The sequence below is a fragment of the Echiichthys vipera genome, assembly GCF_963691815.1.
Source record: "Echiichthys vipera genome assembly, chromosome: 2".
Classification (NCBI taxonomy): domain Eukaryota; kingdom Metazoa; phylum Chordata; class Actinopteri; order Perciformes; family Trachinidae; genus Echiichthys; species Echiichthys vipera.
This window is the reverse complement of record NC_139827.1, coordinates 9,643,012-9,663,804: the sequence shown is the minus strand read 5'-3', so window position 1 is coordinate 9,663,804 and position 20,793 is coordinate 9,643,012. Positions and strand designations below refer to the sequence as shown.

Below are 20,793 nucleotides of genomic sequence, written 5' to 3'. Positions count from 1 at the left end.
AGCCGCCTCCCTCTGTGTGCGCATGTGCGGACCGGGTCAGATCAAGATGGCGTCGTCCATGAGCGGGATGTTCTCTGGTCAGCAGCCGCCCGGTGCTCATCCAGTCGGCGGTCCCGGTGGACCGGGTCAGCCGGGCTTCCCCGGCACCGCCACCAGAGCTCCGGGGAACAACACACTGGTGGATGAACTGGAGGCTTCCTTCGAGGTAGGACGCTATCATGTGCTAGCTTCCGTTAGCTGTGTGTGCTAACTGTTGTTAGCTGTTAGCTGTTCCATTCGCTGGCGTTGCTAAGATACTGCGGTCTCGCTTGAGAGGGCTACAATAGACCGTAATGTATCATGAGTGAAGAGTAAATCATGTAAAGAAAGTTTTGGTCTGTAAACGCTTGAATAACTATGTTAATGTTAAATTGTTTTCAGACTGACTCATAGCTTCACATCCAGGAGTCGTGCCCTTTAACCCGACGGCTCCACCTCTAACGTTAGTACTGCAGCCTCCTGTAGTACTGTCCTTAAGTACTATTCTGAGGTACTGTCTAATGTAAATGTAAATCTAAAGTATAATTGGTCATAGTTTAGTACAAAGATCAATACATGTTTTTAGGGATCGACTGATATGGATTTTTTAGGGCCAATTTTCATCAGCTTTAGCCGATGACCGATACGGACCTCTGATTTTCTTGAGCCGACATTTGACGCCGATACTACTTTTGCTCCCTCAATGGACATCATACAAATTACACAATGATGATAACAAATGTTACGTGACTCCATCTAAAAATAAAGGAACGTTTATTGAACTTAAAGTCCCAGTCGGGGACTTTCTCCGCCGTGCACGATACAGAGTGCAGAGGAGAATTTTAAACGTGCAACCATATAGAGACAGAAAGGACATGACGTCATGTAAATGAGATTGTGATCTGGCGCTGTCGGGCCCCTGAAGCTGGTTAGTGAGATGTGATTGTGGCCGCTACAGGGCTCCAGTCAGAGGGCCCCGGTCAGTGAGTGTGGTGTACATTTACTCAAGCACTGTATTTAAATACAGTTTTGAGGTACTAGTACGTGAGTATTTCCATTTTATGTTACTTTATACTTGGATGGCGTGGGCATTTTGGAGCGGATCTCAATGACGGGGTGAATAAACAAACTTTTTTTTCAAGGTAGGTTGGAGGTCTGCACTCTCTAAGTCCCCTTCTAGTTATTATTATTATTATTATTATTATTATTATTATTATTATTATTATTATAGTGCCCTTCCCAATGAAAATGAAAAAGTCTGTCATCCTTATTCAAGTCAGGGACTGGAGAGCTACACAACCACCTGTACTCCAACCCCAAGGAGCATCATTTTGATCTACTAATTTATTAAAAAGCACCTTTACTCATGTTGTTCTCTGTGCATTTATTCATTTGTTCTTCAGGCATGTTTTGCATCTCTGGTAAGCCAAGACTACGTTAATGGGACTGACCAGGAAGAGATTCGAACTGGTGAGTGAAGCTTTCATTTTTTTCCTTCTCTTTTATGTTTATGATAGTTTTAGTTTATCTCAAACTGTAATAATTAAGTACATTTATCCATCTGTCTGTTGTTTTTAGGCGTTGACCAGTGCATACAGAAGTTCCTGGATGTGGCTCGACAGACCGAGTGCTTCTTCTTACAGAAGAGACTTCAGTTATCTGTGCAGAAACCAGAGCAGGTGGTGAAAGAGGTAGATTACTGTACTGATTTTCATTCTCTTCTCTTCTTGAAGTCGTTCTCTCCACCTCCCGTCCACTTATTTAACTCTCCATTCCCTATCATTTGTATATTTGTAGGTGTTGGCTCTCCCTAATCGTCTGTGTACCAAAACAAACAAAATTAGTTCCCAAACTCCTCGTTGAGAACTGTCATCTGTGTCGTATCCAGGCTTCACTGACGTCGCTTTTATTTCTTAGACCCGCTGTCACTGTTGACTTATTATTTATTTCTCTCTGTTTGTTAATGCGCCTTAATTTTTTTTTCTCACTTCAGGATGTGTCAGAGTTACGCAATGAGCTGCAGAGGAAAGAAATGCTGGTTCAGAAACACTTGTCCAAACTGCACCACTGGCAACAAGTGCTGGAGGATGTGAGCGTTCAGCACCGCAAACCCACAGACCTGCCCCCTCCTGGACCACTGGCCTTTCTGGAGCAGGCCTCTGCGAGTCTGCCCCCTGCCCCTTTAAAACCAAATTAACACACCAAAGGTACGGCCCCATTACTCCTTAAATTGTTCCCCGTCCAGAGTGTGATGTTGAACTCTGACCTGCAAGTCAGCTGCAGCCGGCTGAAGGGTTGCACCGAAATGGGGAACAAGGAACAACAGAAGTGTAATGTGACTGTACCCAAACACTCGAGAAGCGTATACACACCACGTACGCCGTGTGATGTCTGCCGATAAATGTCAACCTCTGAGAAAACAGAAGAACAGATGGTTGTCACTGCCCAGCTGTGGGAAAATCACACAAAGTTTTATTTAAACTTTTTTTGTCAGAATTTTCATTAATGTAAATATTTATGTTGCTGACTTTTTTTTTAACTGTAAAATTAAAATTTCTGAGTATTTTGACTCTGAACTGAAGTCTTTATTATGTTTTTATTGTTCTACAGTAAGAAATTATTTAAAAACACACAGTCCTAGTGCCAATGGGTGCTGGATCAGAGAAATAACAAGGAGAAGAAGAAATAGATCCACATTAACTATAAATTGCAGTGAATTTAAAGGGACATTCACCCACTTTTACACTTGAAGATGCACAGTTGTTTAATGTCTTTTGTTTAGTCTGAAAAAAGAAACCCCGCTGGTGTTACATACTGGGAGGCTGGACTTTAAATATATTAACAAAGCAGAGAGGACCTAACAAAGAGATGCTGTGCACCATTCTTTGTTATAACGGCGTTAAAACCTTTTCCCATATGGAAGTGAGTAACTGGAAAATCATCACTTACAAAACGACTATGATGCATGATTTCAAATAAACTAGATTTATCATAAATATGAAAGAGGAGTCTAAAAAAACATGCTGACATCTTTAATATGTCACTTGTGTTTGAAATCATGACAGAGGAGTGACTTGAGATAACCCATGACTGAGCCCGTTGTCTGTAATGCATTCAGCGTCTTCACACCATAACAGATTTGTTCTCCGCAGCTTCACAGTTATCGCCCGTCCACTGACGGTACAGCCACACACAGATCTTCACAGATGGACTCCGGGGACAAAAATCCTTGCAGAACAGAACAAGGGGTCTGTGGTCTTGGCGTGAATAAACAGGGGAACTGTGGGTTTATGCTGCATTTGCACAGCTCCAAATGGGCTTTTCTTCTTTTTACACACGAGATGTTCGTTGTGTAAACTCTTGTTTTGCCTCCTCTAGTTGAATCTTTGCCGTATGGATGCTCATTTCTGCCAGGAAAAAGAATAAAAATAGAAATGCTGAAAAAGTTATGAGGTGCTGATGAAAGATCACAGGATTGTAAGTCAAAATAGTGATAAAATGTTTACAGTTATCAAATTAAAACGACGAGATTTAACGTCAAATCTCTGATTGTTCATTGGCAACAACTACTCTCCCTGAGGGTTTGAACCATGCAGGTTTTATCAAAACTGACTCAGCATGTCAAAAATTTCACTTAAAACAAATTTAGGAGGTTTGTTTGATACTAAATCAAGATTATGATAGAAATTGAAGGTAGAAAGTCAAATTTCATGAACTCAAATCAACTTAAAGAATCAAAATGATTCTAGATAATTAGATTCATACTTGTGTTTTTTACCCAACAAGCCTCTCCTGTGTACATTTCTATTTAATGTATAGCACATATTATCCACTGATTTACACTATTAATGTATAGTGAGATCCCCCCACAGACGCCCGTGTTTGGGTTGAACGTGTCGTCTGCTGTAGGGGGGACATTGGGGAAAGTCGTCCCTCCACAATAAGGGACCGCCCGACACGTTCTTCTTTTAAAGGACAACTAAAACAAAATAAAACCAAAAGTGCAACAACCAACTGGACTTGAGCCAAATTTAACATGACTTTTTATTTCATTGTTATATCCTCTCTGTGTCTGGTATCCTTCTGACTGTAAAGTGCTGTGTGTCCTGTCTCTTCTGATTATGTATTTTCTATTTATTTATTTATTAGGGACTACGGATTAAAATTAGCAGTTTTGCTTTAATCTCACATGTTTACAGATATGTTTAAATATAGATGTTCATTAATGTGCACTGTCCCGAACCAAAAATAAAGCATTATTATTATTAATATTATTATTAATATTATTATTAATATTATTATTATTATTATTATACAATGTATATTTAATACATACTAAAGTTAAATTTCCTGGTTTAAAAACTTTTTTTAGTTTTTTTTTTTACATTATATTTATTTATTTTAATTGATTTTTGTTCTTACCTTTGTTTTGTGAATTGGCCAGCTAAGTCAGAATAATGAGATATTAGTTTCAGTTCAGTTAACCCTCCCGTTACCCTCAGATTTTACTAACACCGTTTATCCTTGGGGTTAATCCGGCCCTCAGCAATTTAAACATCCAGAAAATGATCAAATTATCGAAGTTGTAACTCAAGTTTTTATGTCAGGAATGTGTATTTATTTAATATATATATATATATATATATATATATATATATATATATATATATATATATTACTGATTGATCTATTAAATATAAATATTAATATAAATTGGATTGATGGATATGTGTTTGTGTGTTTTAAAGTAAGTATATTATTTGTAAGTACTATTTTGTGTTTTGTTATTTATTTATATTTGGAAGGAAAGTCATTTCCATTATTAAGGACAGTAGCAGTAAACATTTCTAAATATTTGAATTGTAAAACAGATAACAATAATAATAATAATAATAATAATAATAATAATAATGATTAAACCATTAAAATTATAAAACTTGACAAAAAGGAAAGAGTAAGTTTACAGAACAATAAAAATATATAATCATGTAAATGTTGGGTTTTCCCAGTTGTCCCCTTAAAATTAAGAAAAGTCAAAAATACAAAGCAAATAAAAAATGTCAACCATGTATTTAGAGATGTTAGTTAAACACTGGATGGAGAATAACAGCAGGATTTAAACTTTATTAATGAAGCAACTCAAAGCAAAATAATACATTAAAAGATATAAATAAAATACAAAAAACAAGAGAAGAAAATAGGTGAAACATTATTAAATAAATGCACAAAATGCATTCCACACTGATCCATTACATACTCATAAATGTTTAATAACAAACCCATAATAAACCCTAATAAGGTGTTTTATGTGGCCGGTCTTCCACAGCTAGAGGGAGGCAGTGCTTTCTTGCGGGACGCCTTGGCCGCTCGGAGGACCGTCTTTGCCGACATGTCCTTGTTTGTGCGTTTTAATCAGCGATTGGAAAATAACAGGTAGCCGTGTCCGTCCGCCTCTCGCACCCAAATACACCCAGGAGAGCGGGGAGGACAACACAACATCACAACAAAGCCCCGTTTGGCGCTGCTGGTTGGTGGTTTGGCTCCTCTCCTGCAGACAGAAGAAGCGGTCCGCAGGGCACAACAGCCGGGTTCAGTCGCAACGTGTTTGTGGCTGAGTGTCACCGCAGTCAGAGCTGTGTGTTTCTCTATGAAGCAGGCTGATTTAATGGGGCTGCCGTCAGCCCCCGTCCCCGCCTCTGGACAGCTGATCCCCGCGATCCACGCCTGACTTTAGCCCCACTGAAGACGACATTGTGGATATGGAATGGTGCACGCTGCTGGGCCAAGTTTCCAGCCTCTGAAAAACACCGGAATCATGGACAGTCATCCGCTGTAAGTGCAGAAAAAACTGTGTGTGTGTGTGTGTGTGTGTGTTGACGTTTCCCAGTGGCCGCTTGACTGATGGTGCCGCATTGACAGAGACAGCGGCCAGCCCCGGTGTGGCTGCTCACTGACCGGGGGGGACCGGTCACTGACACCCGGGGACTGATACCGAGCCTGTCCGGGTCTGAGGGGGTCTGAGGGGGTCTGTGCTTGTGTTGAGTGTGTTTAATGTTTGTTGAGAGGTGTTTGTGTCTATGGCATGTGAGGGGATATGTGTTGTATGTGTTAGCCATGTGTGTGTGTGTGTGTGTGTGTGTGTGTGTGTGTGTGTGTGTGTGTGTGTGTGTGTGTGTGTGTTTGACAGAAAACAAGGGCCATGTGATTTATTGTTTTTTTTTAAATATATAATTCAAAGTTTTTATTATATTTTCATTATTGCAACAGACAAACAAACAAAATAAAATGATAAATAAGGAAAAATATGAAGAAATTAATTAACTAAAAATGAGACAGGCAGGTAAGGCAGGCAAATTAACACATCTCCCATTTTTCTTTTATCATTTTCACTATTGAATCTCTTCATCTTTGTTTTCCACATACTCAGTGTCCATGCACGTTATTAGGCCAGTTATTAATATTGTATTTGTTTTATAGGGGTATGAGCAGCAGGATCATATGTGTAAATGTATTGTGTTTTATTATGAAAGGGAGAGGCTGAACCATGCTGTAAAACACTTACAGTTTGGTTCTTTCAGGGCTCAACACTAACTTAAAGGTGGTCGCCGGGTTGGCAACCAGGCGCCAGCTTTTGGTTGCTGAAACTGGAAATATGGTTGCCACTTTTAGTCACCTTAAATAAGATACTACATGGTTATTATACATCAGACTAATGATTAAAATGTGACATAAGAGACACATAAATCCACCAGTTGTCTTCCTGTTTTCCCCTCGGGTTCATATGTTTTCATAATCGATTTTCACATTTGTGTGTGATTTTAACGGCTTAGTTAAAACTTTTCACCCCAGTTTGCACCTTAATTTGCGTCACCATCGTCTCTAAAACAGACATCTGTGCACATGTGCAGCATTCTGACTGTAACAGTTATAATTCATATTTATTAATGTAATATATTAAATATCACTAATGCAGCAAATATATACATTAGTGCATGTTTTGCTCTTTGCTGTCCCAATCTATATGTTGAAATGTGGTCGCCATCAAGGCCAAGATTTGTTGCCAGTTGCTCATAAATGGTTGTCCAGCCTTGACTTTACATGAGTAAAGTCATTTCCTGCTGTTGTGTACTTCTCCACTTCAATTTGGAAGCGTGCATTTTACTTTTTACCCCTCTACATTCAAATGACAGCTTTTGTTTCAGTAGCTTACAACCTTTTTTTTGTAGCCAGAAACTACAGTTGCTCACAATCATTCACAAAATACTGCTAAGTTTATGAAGAAGTGCAACAAACTGAATGCAAAGCTGCAACTGTGTACTTTTCATCTTATTGGCCCCTCAGATTTATCATGTGACCCTTTTGAGGGTCCCACTGGACTAAACTAGCTAACTGTATATAACATAATAATAGTCAAAATCAGATGTTTTGTTCTTAGTCAACTAAGATTTCTTTAAGCCTGTGAATGTTCTCATTTGTCCAGGTCATTGTTATCCCTAATAACCAAGTCCAGTTGCTTTTGACTGAAACTACTTTCTGGAGAAGATTTCTTTAGTTTAGTCCTTTTTTATGCTTTTTTCATGCTGATTTCTTTCACTGAGGTTAACCCCAGTTTATAAAGTAGTTAAAATTACACCCTGACCAGCTTCAACAGACATCTGTATTAACAATTTAATACATACTAGTACATCACTCATCACTCCAGCAGACTTTTACTTTTACTTGTATCATAAGTATCTTTACATTAAAGGATTTGAATATGTCTCCCACAGAGAACTTTTGGATATTAGTAAATTGTGTATTTGTAGTTTGAAGTGCTAAAGGTGTGCAGCACCAATTCAATTCAAATTTACACTCAGTGGCCACTTTATGAGGTCCAGACTGGTTTATCTCCCGGGAAATTTGATGAATTGCTCATTTGTCCGAGCGCTAAAGAAACCGGTGTGCCCAGCCCTGCATTGTTAGTTAATGCTGTGGCTCTGTCAAAGGCTCATCAGATGATCTTATTGATTAGTTTATACTGATCAATGAAGTGGTGGTTTTAATCAAATCAGCTGACAACACCAGACTCACATCAAAGCTGGAGCCAGGTAGTGGTGGGGTGTCCGTAGGGGGCAGTTTATTAAAACTAATGTGATCTAATACAACAGTTCTGCGATAAAATCTTCATGTAAGTTTTTCAGTTTTTGCTGAAAGTGTTTCTGGAGGATGCCGTTTAGTTTGTGATGCTCCCTGTTCTACCTCAATACAAAAGTGCAGTTAATGGAATTTAATGTGTGGTGCTCACAGCATTGAAAAGTTACATTTAACACGTAAAACCGCAACATTTCTCTCCACAATCAAACGTCTGAATAATCCACACAACTTGCTGTCAGAAGTATTCATGAGAATTTGTCACATCTTCCATTTGAGAGATCAGAGGTTCGATCCCCGGCTCCTCCGGTCCGCATGTCGAAGTGTTCTTTACCAAGACACCGAACCTCGAATTGCTCCCCGAGCTGCACATGGGTTTGCGAATATGGTGTGAATGGTTAGATTAGATGGTCTGTAGATGTCCACTGCCATCTGTGTGAATGTCTGTGTGAAAAGGTGAATGTGACAAACACTGTGAAAGCGTCTTGAGTAGTAAGAAGACTAGGAAGGCGCTATATAAATACAACTCCATTTACCAAACTTGTAGAGTTAAATGTAGTTATAGGTAATAGGTATCACATACATATCAATAATACCCCTGTATCTCCTCCGCGTGTTCGCGTTTGGTGTTTATTGTAATGATTTATATGCATGCTTTTCTTAAATACTTAATACAATATAATGTTTGTTCTTTTTTTAAACTATAGTGCACCTGGTGGTGTAGGTGAAGCAGTGTTTGTAACTGGTTTAGATAAAACTATTATGTATGAAGAAATTACATTATTTTATGTCATAGCTGTGTAAAATACCATTTTTTTTGATTGGCTTGCAGGTGTCATATTATATTACATCACAAATCATCATTGAGTGTGGTCTGAATTAAAAGTTTCCTGTTATGATACCACATCCATGTTATTGGAGTGGAGTCAGAAATCTCAGAAACAAATATTAAAACAAATAAAACTTAAACTATCTGCATGACTGGATAATTTCAGAATTTGGGTGAACCAACCCTTCAAAATACGTAAGTGTGCAAAGTTATTGAACATTTTAAACCATAACATGGTTCTCACTCGTCCTGAAAAAGCTGGAAAACAGCGGACCAATTTTGAAGTTATGGAAAATTAGAGAAAAAATATAATGTCCTGGAAAATAATTTCAACATTGTCCTATTTCCCTTTAGGTGAGAATGAACAACTGTGCTCAGAACTCAACAAAATGAATAGCCTTTCCATCTGAAAGGACCAAGATGTGTTCAGGGTCACATTAACGTTCAAATGGTAGTTTATGAATGAGACTATCTTGAATAGGCTGCTGTCGGTTATGATGTAGTAGGTTTGCGTCACATGGTAGCACGTGCAGGTTGGAAAGTGGCCGCAACTCTAAAAAAAGGTGCGTTACATTATCCTTTAAATCCAATTATTAGTTGTTTCTATTAACATATTATTCTATGACCAATTTAAGATATAGATCCCCAACTTTTATTCAGGCTTCCATAGAGAGAAACATATATGATCCCTGTCTGTTTTACCAGTTAGATCATCAGTGAAAATGTTCTGGAAAAGTCCTGGAAAATGATCTCTAGAGAAGAGTGGGAGCCCTGTACAAGCACCAATAACAACAGTATGTGCTAATTGCCTCAGTCACTCCAACAGTTAAACCAACTCTCGCTGGTGAAACAGACCGAGTCGTGGTCTAAACTGATGCCAAACAAGAAACAGATAGAGACAAATGCTGATTTAAACAGAGCTTCTCATTTGGTTGTTGTAAGTAACCACCATGATGTCCTGCTACAGAAAATTACAATTATATTCACATCAGAACACCCTGTTGTTTATTATCCCTTACTTATTTACCTCCTGTGTGTAAAAGAAAGTCTGATGTCTGTCCTCAGTAACAGGGTCTGTTCTCTGTCTCTCAGGTGCACCAGAATTTGTCCACACACTCTGGACAAAGAAGATGGCGTCGAGAGGCAAGGTCCTGTCACTCTCAACCCTCGGCACATGAGGAAGGCGTTCAAAGTCATGAACGAGCTGCGCAGGTGATGCACAAACACACTCACTCTCTCTCTTCAGCACTTTACTTTCCTCTGAGCACCATCTTCTGTAGCTTTCATTGTAACCTCTCACCTGTCCGTCTCTGAAATGCCACCAAACAGCCAGAGCTTGTTGTGCGATGTGACCATAGTGGCGGAGGATGTAGAGATCGCTGCTCACAGGGTGGTTCTGGCTGCCGGGAGCCCCTACTTCCACGCTATGTTCACAGGTGAGGACTCTCTTCCATCCTTGCTACTGGTGCTGGACGCGTGGCGGGATCTTGTTTCACCCTGTGTTTCAGTGTCTGTGCGGTAAAGGATGTCTGGTATCAACAGGTGAGATGGCAGAGAGCCGGGCGAAACGAGTGAGGATAAAGGAGATGGACGGTTGGACTCTGGGCCTGCTGATCGACTACATCTACACAGCAGAGATTCAGGTCACGGAGGATAACGTGCAGGTAAACACACATTTATACTTTCACCGCTCAATGGACACACAGCCACTGTAATCCACACACAAATTTCTCACTCAGCTGTAGTGGTGACAAGAACGTCATTTTAGGTGACTGAACCTGTGATCAGCTGACATAATGATGGTGTTTCTACACACCAGGCCAACCTGTCACCCCTTTAATTCAATCTGTCTGCATTGTAGTATATTATAGAACCAAAACAACAACTTTATGCTGGTAACTGTGTGTGTGTGTGTGTGTGTGTGTGTGTGTGTGTGTGTGTGTGTGTGTGTGTGTGTGTGTGTGTGTGTGTGTGTGTGTGTGTGTGTGTGTGTGTGTGTGTGTGTGTGTGTGTGTGTGTGTGTGTGTGTGTGTGTGTGTGTGTGTGTGTGTTTGTGTGTGCGTGCGACAGGCGTTGCTGCCTGCAGCCGGCCTCCTCCAGCTGAACGAGGTGAAAAAGGCTTGTTGTGAGTTCCTGAGCTCTCAGCTTCATCCATCCAACTGTCTGGGGATACGAGCCTTCGCTGACCTACACGCCTGCTCTCAGCTCCTAACACAGGCCAACAGCTACGCAGGTGTGTTTGTGTGTGTGTGTGTGTGTGTGCAAATCTCTTTTTTTCTATGTGCACGTGTGAACAGCTCTTATTGCCCCACTTAATTGGGTTTGTGTGTGTGCTGGAGGATGTTGGACACAACGAGAACAGGTTTAGTTGACAACAATATTGAGAGAAAATCTGCAGTCACAGGGTTTTCCATTTGATGCTTTTGCTGACAGAGCAACATTTCACTGAGGTGGTTGGGAGTGAAGAGTTCCTTAATTTGGGCATGGAGCAAGTGTCCAGCCTGATCGCCAGCGACAAGCTCACCATCCCCACAGAGGAGAAGGTACACACACATTCAGTCTGTTCAGTATACGGAGGTGAGACATCACGACCAAGGTCGTACCTAATGTGCTTTAGGTCTCTCTGTGTACTTTATTGTGTAGGTGTTTGAGGCGGTGATCGCTTGGGTCAACCACGATAAAGACGTCCGACAGGAACACTTGGCTCACCTGATGGAACATGTTCGCCTGCCGCTTCTCTCCAGAGAATACCTGGTGCAGGTATGAGTGTCCGCATGTCTTGTTTTTGTTTAAAGGAGCAGCATGTAGGATTTAGAGCTGTTAGAGATTTAGAATTAGAGATGTATTGGCAGAAATGGACTCATAATTATGTTTTTCATTATTGTACAGTATAATCACCTGAAAATAAGAGGCGTTTTGTTAGCTTAGAATGAGCAGAATGGAAAGTTCAACTTCGGATGATTGACGCTGCTGATCAGGGAGCACTAGAGACTTAAACCTCTCAGGTCGGCTACTTCCCGTTTAGTGCTCCGGCTAAGTAGAATAAGGATCAAATGATTTGATCGTGCAGCTCTTCTAGACTTTTGAAATGTTATCAGACCGAATATTCAAATTCTGATATGAACACGAGTCGTTTGGCGGGTTGGGATGCTTGAGAAAAATGTATCCACAGACTCATAGACGTCTCAGTGGGCCAGGTTGCATCACGTGACCAAATAGAAGTTGTAATTCAACCATTACCTCACAACCGCAACAGCAAGTTGTTGATTAATCACAAGTCACAAGTCCAGTTCCTACAGGACAGGAGGTCAGTTTTCCAGGAATGTCACAGAAGTCAGAGAAACAAATGATGACGCAAACATTTTCAGACCCACCTCAGTTTTTTCTGTATATTTGACAGATATGGTACAGTAGACTATACAGTAGATTGAAAAGAGACAAATGTGTTACGATATGATGTTCATTTGACAGAAATATTTGGATAAATATTACTTAATGGTAGTGACCATCGGCTGTCACACGTCAACATGTTCTGATAAATTCATTATCACTGTTAATGCGGCCACTGTCAAAGCTGAGAAAGTGTGCACACATCCTCACATGCACGCGGTCTAACGGCATTCACTCTTATCGATTAATGTACAGAGATTTGTAAGTTAAAGCTCAGATACAGTGAACTCTGCATGAGTTCAGATCAAATCACAGGTGTAGTTTAAACTGCAGCATCTGAGGACACAGCAGTGATGTTTAAGTGATCATGTGACTTCAACACAGGTTCAAACACATCCTGAACATTAAACCACAGCTGAGCTTGTGACAGAGCAACAGACTCAGTTATTCTTACATCCAAAAGAGATGAGTTGAAGGTCAGATGTTGTCAGTCACATTTCTTGCCTGTGACCAGATCACAGTTATGTTTTGACCATAAGAACGGTTCTGTGCTTCAGTGGTTCCGGTCGGATACACTGTGTCTGTGATTGGCAGCATACAGACAAGCAGCATGTTGCTACATATCCAGTTGTCCAACTAGTTTCTTTTTCTGCTGTTGTTGAAACAGGAACGAGGTGACACAAAACATCAGTTCATGTCTTTTATTACAGTCAAGTAAACTCCAAGGGTAGTCTGACCAGGCTCCTCCTGTTGGTATATTCTCTCTTTCCCACGATAATGTTCACAAAAATAGAGAATATTTCCTGGTATAGAGCATTTTCACTGTGTCGCTGTTGCTCTGATACATCTGAGGAATGTTTGGTCCAAATGTTAAATCAGGCTTTTCCCAGGAGACCGACCAACCTGGGTGTATTTTCAGCCAAGATTCAAAGATTTATTTATAGAATAAAATTTGATGTGAAATGCTTAGTTATAGAGATGGGATGAAATATTCACACACTAATATATCACATTACTTCCTCTTGCAAGACATTATTGATACAATGGCGCCAAACGTGTATTTTTTCATTTATATATACATATAGTGTTGCATTAATTTAATAGTTTTTTTATTTTCTGTAATCTCTGGGTGTTATCTAACTTAAGAATAGAACATTTAATGTCTTCATACTATTAACACTGTTCAGGTAAAACCGGATAAATATAGAATCAGATCTCGCTGATTTTGGATCAAAACGTTGGTCAAAGTGGTTTTTCCTTTTGATTTGAGTGCATGTGATTTTAGTTCCCTCTGTAGCACTTTGTGAATCTGGTTTTCTGACTGGCTCCTCTCTCACTGTTTGGATGTGTAAGCGGGTGGAGGAGGAGTTCCTGATTAAGAATAGCAGTGCGTGTAAAGACTACCTGATTGAGGCCATGAAGTATCACCTGCTGCCGGCGGACCAGAGAGCTCTGATGAAAACCGCACGCACACGCATGAGGACACCAGCCTGCTGCCCTAAGGTATTTACACCAGTTTTTACACTTTAAGTGAAAAGGAAAAAGTGTATTTTATGTACAATTCTTCATGCGTTCTTCACGTTTCTGTTCTGTGTAGGTGATGGTCGTGGTCGGAGGCCAGGCTCCCAAGGCCATCCGCAGTGTTGAATGTTATGACTTTGAGGAGCAGCGATGGTACCAGGTGGCTGAGCTCCCGACCAGGAGATGCAGAGCAGGTAGGAAACCCTCAATAACAGCAGCAACAACACTAACTGCATCAGTCAGGGGGCTCAATCCTCTGAGGAACGCAGTTCAATCACAAAGCTAGACTAAACCGTCACCTACTCCCCAAATCACCAAACTAATGTTGCGTTCAGGTGGTACAGAGTCTCCACCACAGCCACTTCCTGGTTGATCCAATACGGAAGTGCCAAAAACTGCAGTTCTCTGAGTGTCTACTAGGGTTTCATAGGTTTCACAACAGAGCAGTTTCTCATTGACCCCCATGTTAAACAGGCCGTTTTCACAGCATAATTAAACCTTTTTAAGGCCCGGTACAAAAAAATTTCTACTCTGTATGTTTAAGTCAGATCTCCAAGACAACACTGAGGAGGTGAGTTTTTTTGTACCAGGATAGTTTTTCATTTTATTAGAGGTTAATGTTTATGAATAATTAGATGCTTGGCCTCTTGAGTGACAGCTAGCATCTGGCCCTCACTTCTCCTCGGAGGTAAACGTCAGTCAGATGGAAGTATCTCACTCCCCCCAATGTCACATCAGTGCCCTTTTATAGTAAGATGAAATGAGGCGGAGTCAAAGTCTGACAAGATGGCGACTCCTGTAGGTGAGGACGATTGGATCACCCCGACGGAGATGCTACGTCCATTTTTTTTATACAGTTTATGGGTGGTCTTTGTCAACCAGTAAATACTAAGTTGATTAATTCACCAGGACTTGGAACCTCAAACAGTCATTAAAACAGAAATAAAACTGGTCAGGTTGCATGATACATTACCAGTGTTATTATTGGCAAACAGCATACAAGGTTGACATACTGTATTACTTCTATTTAACATCAGTATTTTTATTTGTATTATTTTACATTTTGGATTTGCACCATATCAATCTTTTTATATTTGCACTTTCACCTCTGGATAAAAAAAAGCTCTATCTTATTTTGCTGCCTTTTAGGCGTTGTGTACGTGGGCGGGTGCGTGTATGCAGTTGGCGGTTTTAACGGTTCTTTGCGCGTACGGACGGTCGACTGTTACGATCCGATGATGGACCGCTGGACGAGCGTGAGCAGCATGCAGGACCGTCGATCGACGCTTGGGGCCGCTGTGCTCAACGGACTCCTGTACGCTGTGGGGGGCTTTGACGGCAGCACAGGTACAGCTTGGTTCAAGACGATGAATCCCCACAGGCTTTTCATTTTGCAACAACAGGAAATTATATTATATGTGACTGTTCATGGTATTCTTCAATGCACGCTCTGTTTGTGTGTGTGTGTGTGTATGTGTGTGTGTGTGTGTTTGCAGGTCTGTCAACAATCGAGGCGTACAACGCGAAGACAGACGAGTGGTTCCATGTGTTACCCATGAGCACCCGACGAAGCAGTGTAGGAGTGGGTGTTGTCAATGGTGAATACAATTCCAAGTTCATTTTTACAGTCAGTATCTAGGAATAGATTAAAACAACAGAATCACTCTATAAACCAAACAATAGACCATCTCTTGTTTTTAATTTAAGGCCATCAGAGGTGTTACAGCCAGCGTTTGTAGAGACAGGAACTGAATTAAAGCTTAATACAGTAATGCATTAATGCACTCTTTTAATCTAGAAAAAAAACAGTATTAATAGAATAATAACAAGTATTGACAAAGACTGATGTACATTTGATCAAGCAAGCTTTATTTATGTAGCTTTGTTTCAAAACAGAAGTTTTCTCCACAGGAACAAAGAAATGGGAAAGAGAGAAACAAGTAAATAACCCATAAAGTAAAAGTCACAATATAAAAGCTTGAGCTAAATACTTAAAATTTAGTAAAAAATAAAAATTTCCACTTTTTGTTTTTAAATTTATTATAAAGCAGCTTGAAGTCCTACACAAAAAAGGTCATTCAAAACATAAAAGATTATTACAGTGCAGTTTACGGAAAAGCAGCGGCAAACAGAAACGTCTTTAGTCTGGATGTATGCCGATAAACGAGCCTTCAGGACCTCTATGTGGTTGTGATGTCACAACTCTATTATATATAGGTAGAAAGTGCAGGTACAGTCATTCCCCAACGGCAGTGATGATGCAGTCAAGATGCTTTGTCTTCTCTTTCGGGGAGCTGTCATGCCCTTATTTTCCAGTCCATGGTGCATACAGATTCAGAAAGACCGTATGAGAAAAATAATGTGTTACTTAACATCAAAGCATGTAAACATGTTCTAGTAGAAACCCAAAAAACAAGTATGAACCTGAAAATGAGCACAATATGGGACCTTCAAATAGAAAAATACAAAAAAACTGGCTTAATTGCATCAAATTGGGGCGGCAGTAGCTCAGTCCATAGGTGACTTGGCTGGGAACCGTAGGGTCGCTGGTTCAAGTTCCTGTGTGGACCATGTATGGAGCGTGGACTGGTGGCTGGAGAGGTGCCAGTTCATCTCCTGGGCACTGCCGAGGTGCTGTTGAGCAAGGCACCGAACCCCCAACTGCTCGGGGCGCTGGTCACTGGCAGCCCCCTTGCTCTAACATCTCTTCTTAATTGCATGTATATAGGTCCTGTCTGTGCATGTTTGTGTATTTCGGGCCTGTGTGTGTAACATGATCAATAATAAGGGTGAAAAATTAAATTTCCCCGTTGCGGGATAAATAAAATAATTCTTCTTCTTCTTCTTAGAAAAACTTCCACATTTTGACTTTCACACCTTTTTATTTCCTGGATTGCGACCATATTGAATTTTAATAACCAATTGCATGTGCTCCTTGTTTGTGTGTGTGTGTTTCAGGGATCATGTACGCAGTTGGAGGTTATGATGGTGCGACCAGGCAATGTCTGAGTACAGTCGAAGCTTACAACAACAAAAGCAACACGTGGAGCTACATCGCAGAGATGGGCACGAGACGCAGTGGAGCAGGTCCGTATGAGCGGCAGCAGTGGTGTCAACAAGACATTATTGTTTTTTAAGGGAAACTCACAATCTTGTGTCCGATTCCTTCCTCAGGCGTCGGTGTGTTGAAAGGTTTACTGTACGCTGTTGGCGGTCACGACGGGCCGTTGGTGAGGAAGAGCTGTGAAGTTTATGATCCGGCCTCCAACAGCTGGCGGCAGGTAGCTGACATGAACATGTGTCGACGCAACGCAGGTAATGCAGAGAGTCCAGAAGATCCTCAGGTGTGAGATGTAAGACGTCCGTTAATCTTCATTGAGTGTGTATGTGTGTGTGTGTGTTTGTGTTTTCAGGTGTGTGTGCTGTAAACAACTTACTGTATGTGGTGGGAGGAGACGACGGCAGCTGCAATCTGGCCTCCGTGGAGTTCTACAATCCAAACTTGGACAAGTGGACGCTACTGCCGACCTGCATGAGCACAGGACGCAGTTATGCAGGTGTGTTGACGCCACGTGTGAACATACGTGCTGAAAACTCGTTTTAACTTAACATCTTGTATCCAACAGGGGTGGGAATGACTAGAGGCTCCATGATACGATATTAATGCAATTTTCAACATATTGTGATACGCTAAATATGAAATACATTGCGATTTATTGTGATATATAGCTGCATATAACTGCATTTTTTACTTTTTTTCCAACTAAAAATGAGGAAAAATTTGGCAGCCTTTGTTTAATCTAATAACAAAGTGTTCAGTCTGTTCAGTCTGTTCGCTGAGGTCATTTTTAATGCAACAATGGTCTAGCAGACAGACTGACCAACACTCATAAAAACCTGTCATAATAAATATACATGTACCTGACAAACTGAACTGTTTACATTACAGTTTACAAAATCCAACTTCTCTGAATGCAAACTTGTTGACTACTGTGCTGTTACAAATAGAACAAAACAACAACTCAGCAGCATCTAGTGGACCAAAGAAGCAATTGATTTTATTGTTCAAGTACCAAAAAGTTGGAAGGACAGCAGATAAAAATGAGCCTGCGTGGCAAAATCGGGCACATTTGCACGTGTGACTTTGTTGCTCTAATTAATTAATCTGCGTTGTCCCTTTTTAAATATAAAAATTTGTATTTGCAATAAAAAAGATCATTAATATCGCGACACTATGCTGTATCGATTTCCCCCCCACCACTGGTATCCAATTTCATATTGTCTAATGTAAATCTAAAGCGTAATTGGTCATATTTTAGTACAAAGATCAACACTTGTGTTGAAAATAGACCATCTTCATTCGCTTATCCGGGGTCGGGTCACGGGGGCAGCAGCTTTAGCAGGGGACCCCAAACTTCCCTTTCCCGGGCCACATTAACCAGCTCTAACTGGGGGATCCCGTGGCGTTCCCAGGCCTGTGTGGAGATATAATCTCTCCACCTAGCCCTGGGTCTTCCCCGAGGCCTCCTCCCAGCTGGAGGAGCCTGGAACACCTCCCTAGGGAGGCGCCCAGGGCTCATCCTTACCAGATGCCCGAACCACATCAACTGGCTCCTTTCAACACAAAGGAGCAGCGGCTCTACTCTGAGTTCCTCACGGATGGCTGAACTTCTCACCCTATCTCTAAGGGAGACTCCAGCCACCCTCCTGAGAAAACCCATTTCGGCCGCTTGTACCCGCGACCCTGTTCATTCGGTCATGACCCAGTTTTACATTAATCTATTAATAATTATAATCCAATAATAATCCTATATCCTGAAATGGGTCATCCTGCATAATGTGTACTTTTACTTTTTGTACTTTAGGTGCCTTTTCATGCTGATACTTTTCTACTTTTACTTAAGTAACATTTTGAATGCAGGACTTTTACTTGTAGCAGAGTCTTTCTACAGTGTGGTATTACTAGTTTTACTTTAGTTAAAGCTCCGAGTAATTCTTACAACTCTGATGACAGCCACCAGGAGTTTATTCACCCTTGTTTGTTTGTGCCAACCCATTATTCCAGACCCGGCCTTTATTTGAGAAAATCCAGGCCACTATATTGACTTTTAACTCTAAATATAGTGGACTTTGATTTATTTTCATTATTTTTCACATTCATATTAGAGATTTTATAAAAAACTAATGTCACATGTGGCGAAAGGCGATGCATCATCTTGATCTTCTCGTTTTCACCACAGGTGTGACTGTGATTGACAAGCCCTTATGACTGCTCTTGACACCTGCCACTGATTTGGAGCAGCATGTGTCCTGCTGAATACTGATCTGGGATCTGTCTATGAGGCCAATGCTTCGATGTGATGCAGCATTAGCACAGGCACTGAAGAAGATGAAGAAAATGACAAGAATTGTTGTTGTTGAGGATGACGGCGAAGATTTTTTGCACTTACCTGAAAGGGGGAGCTGTAAACAAACGGGGGGGAATCAAACCCGTGTTTTAATCCCCTCCTGGCAGGACTGCCGCTGGTGACTGGACCAACCAGTCTGAAGCGCCGCTGCACAACTGCAGTGTCATTGAAATGCTACTGATATGAAGCTACTATAACTGCATTTAACATTAGTAATGTTAACACGAAGCAGCTGTGAGAGAGACCACCGATCTAACCTACGGGAGAGAAAAGCAGAGAAACATTTGGGACTGAAATCTTTGTTCCTCTTTCGTTTTATCCTGAAAAGTGTGTGTGTGTGTGTGTGTGTGTCTGTGTGTGTGTGTGCGTGTGTGTGCGTGTGTGTGTGTGTGTGCTTGCATTTAAAGGTGCTCCTTTGCTTGCACATGTGAGCATGTGTGTTTGTGTGCATCTGTGTGGTGACGCGTGGTCCGACGCCGCATGAACGCACTCTGTCTGACCTCTGACCTTTTACAGTGTTGCAGCGTGGCTGTTTAAGAGTGCCTGAATGTCAAACTACACCCCGCTTTCCCCCTATTCCACCCTTTCGTTATGCCTCGAGTACTGTTACTGTTACTTTTACTGGACAGAGCAACAGCTGGACTCGGCAGCTGTTCTGAGATAAAGAAGTACACTTGACTCCAGCTCGGGGGTGATGCGTCAGCTGCGTTAGCCCGCATGTTGATGCAGTTGATGAAAATGTACATTTCTTCTTTAAAAACACTTTAACTGGAACACTACTCTTAAAGGAGAACAGTCGTCAGTGTTGCCAAAACCAGCGACAGACAGAGGGAGAAGCTGTTTGACGTGAATGAACAGTTGGATGTATCAGTGCTTTACCGTCACCCCGCAGCCGTCTTCGCTGCGGTTGTAACCACTAATGACAGCAACAGGCTGAAACCTCTGCATGGTCCCCAAACTCCGACTCTCCTCCTCTTCCTCCTCTTCCTCCTTTTGGTGTAGCAACCCTATTAACTACTGCACACCCTGACGTAATATGAATGTGCCAATTTTAATATGTCTCTTCATTTCCGTCTCTCTTTGCTACTTTACTAATCTGTTCTCTCTTTCTGGAACGTGACCAAACCTACTCTCGATTTTCTGTTTTTCTCCAGTCTTTCTCTTCCTATATTGAAAAAAAAAAATTGCTATAATGGTAACTGGTATCGCTGTTTTCTTGTCAGTGTATTGAGGAATGTCATGTAGGCTAATGACTTTGACAATGTTTCATTACTTGTTTTATATTATCATTAATAAATATGCTTCTTGTATTTAAAGCTGTGAAATGACATGATGTGTTTTTAAAACTTTGCCAAATCAGTAAAACGTTGAAATGGAATATGCTGTGTGTGATACTTGAATAATTACACAGGGATTTATCTATCGCAATTTCATATGACGCCATTAGTGTCGGGTGAAGCTGGCTATATTTGACATTTCCTATTTTTATAATATGAT

General features: G+C 40.9%; 2 protein-coding genes across 2 annotated transcripts; both read left to right on the top strand.

Annotated features, from left to right (window-relative positions):
- Window positions 1-46: 46 nt before the first annotated feature.
- Window positions 47-2,587, top strand: med28 (mediator complex subunit 28; the record flags this gene model as incomplete). Its single annotated transcript, XM_083932169.1, has 4 exons — window positions 47-205; window positions 1,422-1,488; window positions 1,597-1,709; window positions 2,012-2,587. The coding sequence occupies 4 exons, from the start codon at window positions 47-49 to the stop codon at window positions 2,213-2,215; spliced, it is 543 nt and encodes a 180-aa protein (XP_083788295.1). The 3' UTR covers window positions 2,216-2,587.
- Window positions 2,588-5,451: 2,864 nt separating this feature from the next.
- Window positions 5,452-20,499, top strand: klhl2 (kelch-like family member 2). Its single transcript, XM_083934876.1, has 15 exons — window positions 5,452-5,850; window positions 10,070-10,189; window positions 10,307-10,413; window positions 10,520-10,641; window positions 11,048-11,210; window positions 11,411-11,520; window positions 11,621-11,737; window positions 13,721-13,870; window positions 13,965-14,082; window positions 15,038-15,235; window positions 15,385-15,486; window positions 16,847-16,975; window positions 17,063-17,203; window positions 17,302-17,445; window positions 19,129-20,499. The coding sequence occupies exons 1-15, from the start codon at window positions 5,783-5,785 to the stop codon at window positions 19,155-19,157; spliced, it is 1,818 nt and encodes a 605-aa protein (XP_083791002.1). The 5' UTR covers window positions 5,452-5,782; the 3' UTR covers window positions 19,158-20,499.
- Window positions 20,500-20,793: the final 294 nt, after the last annotated feature.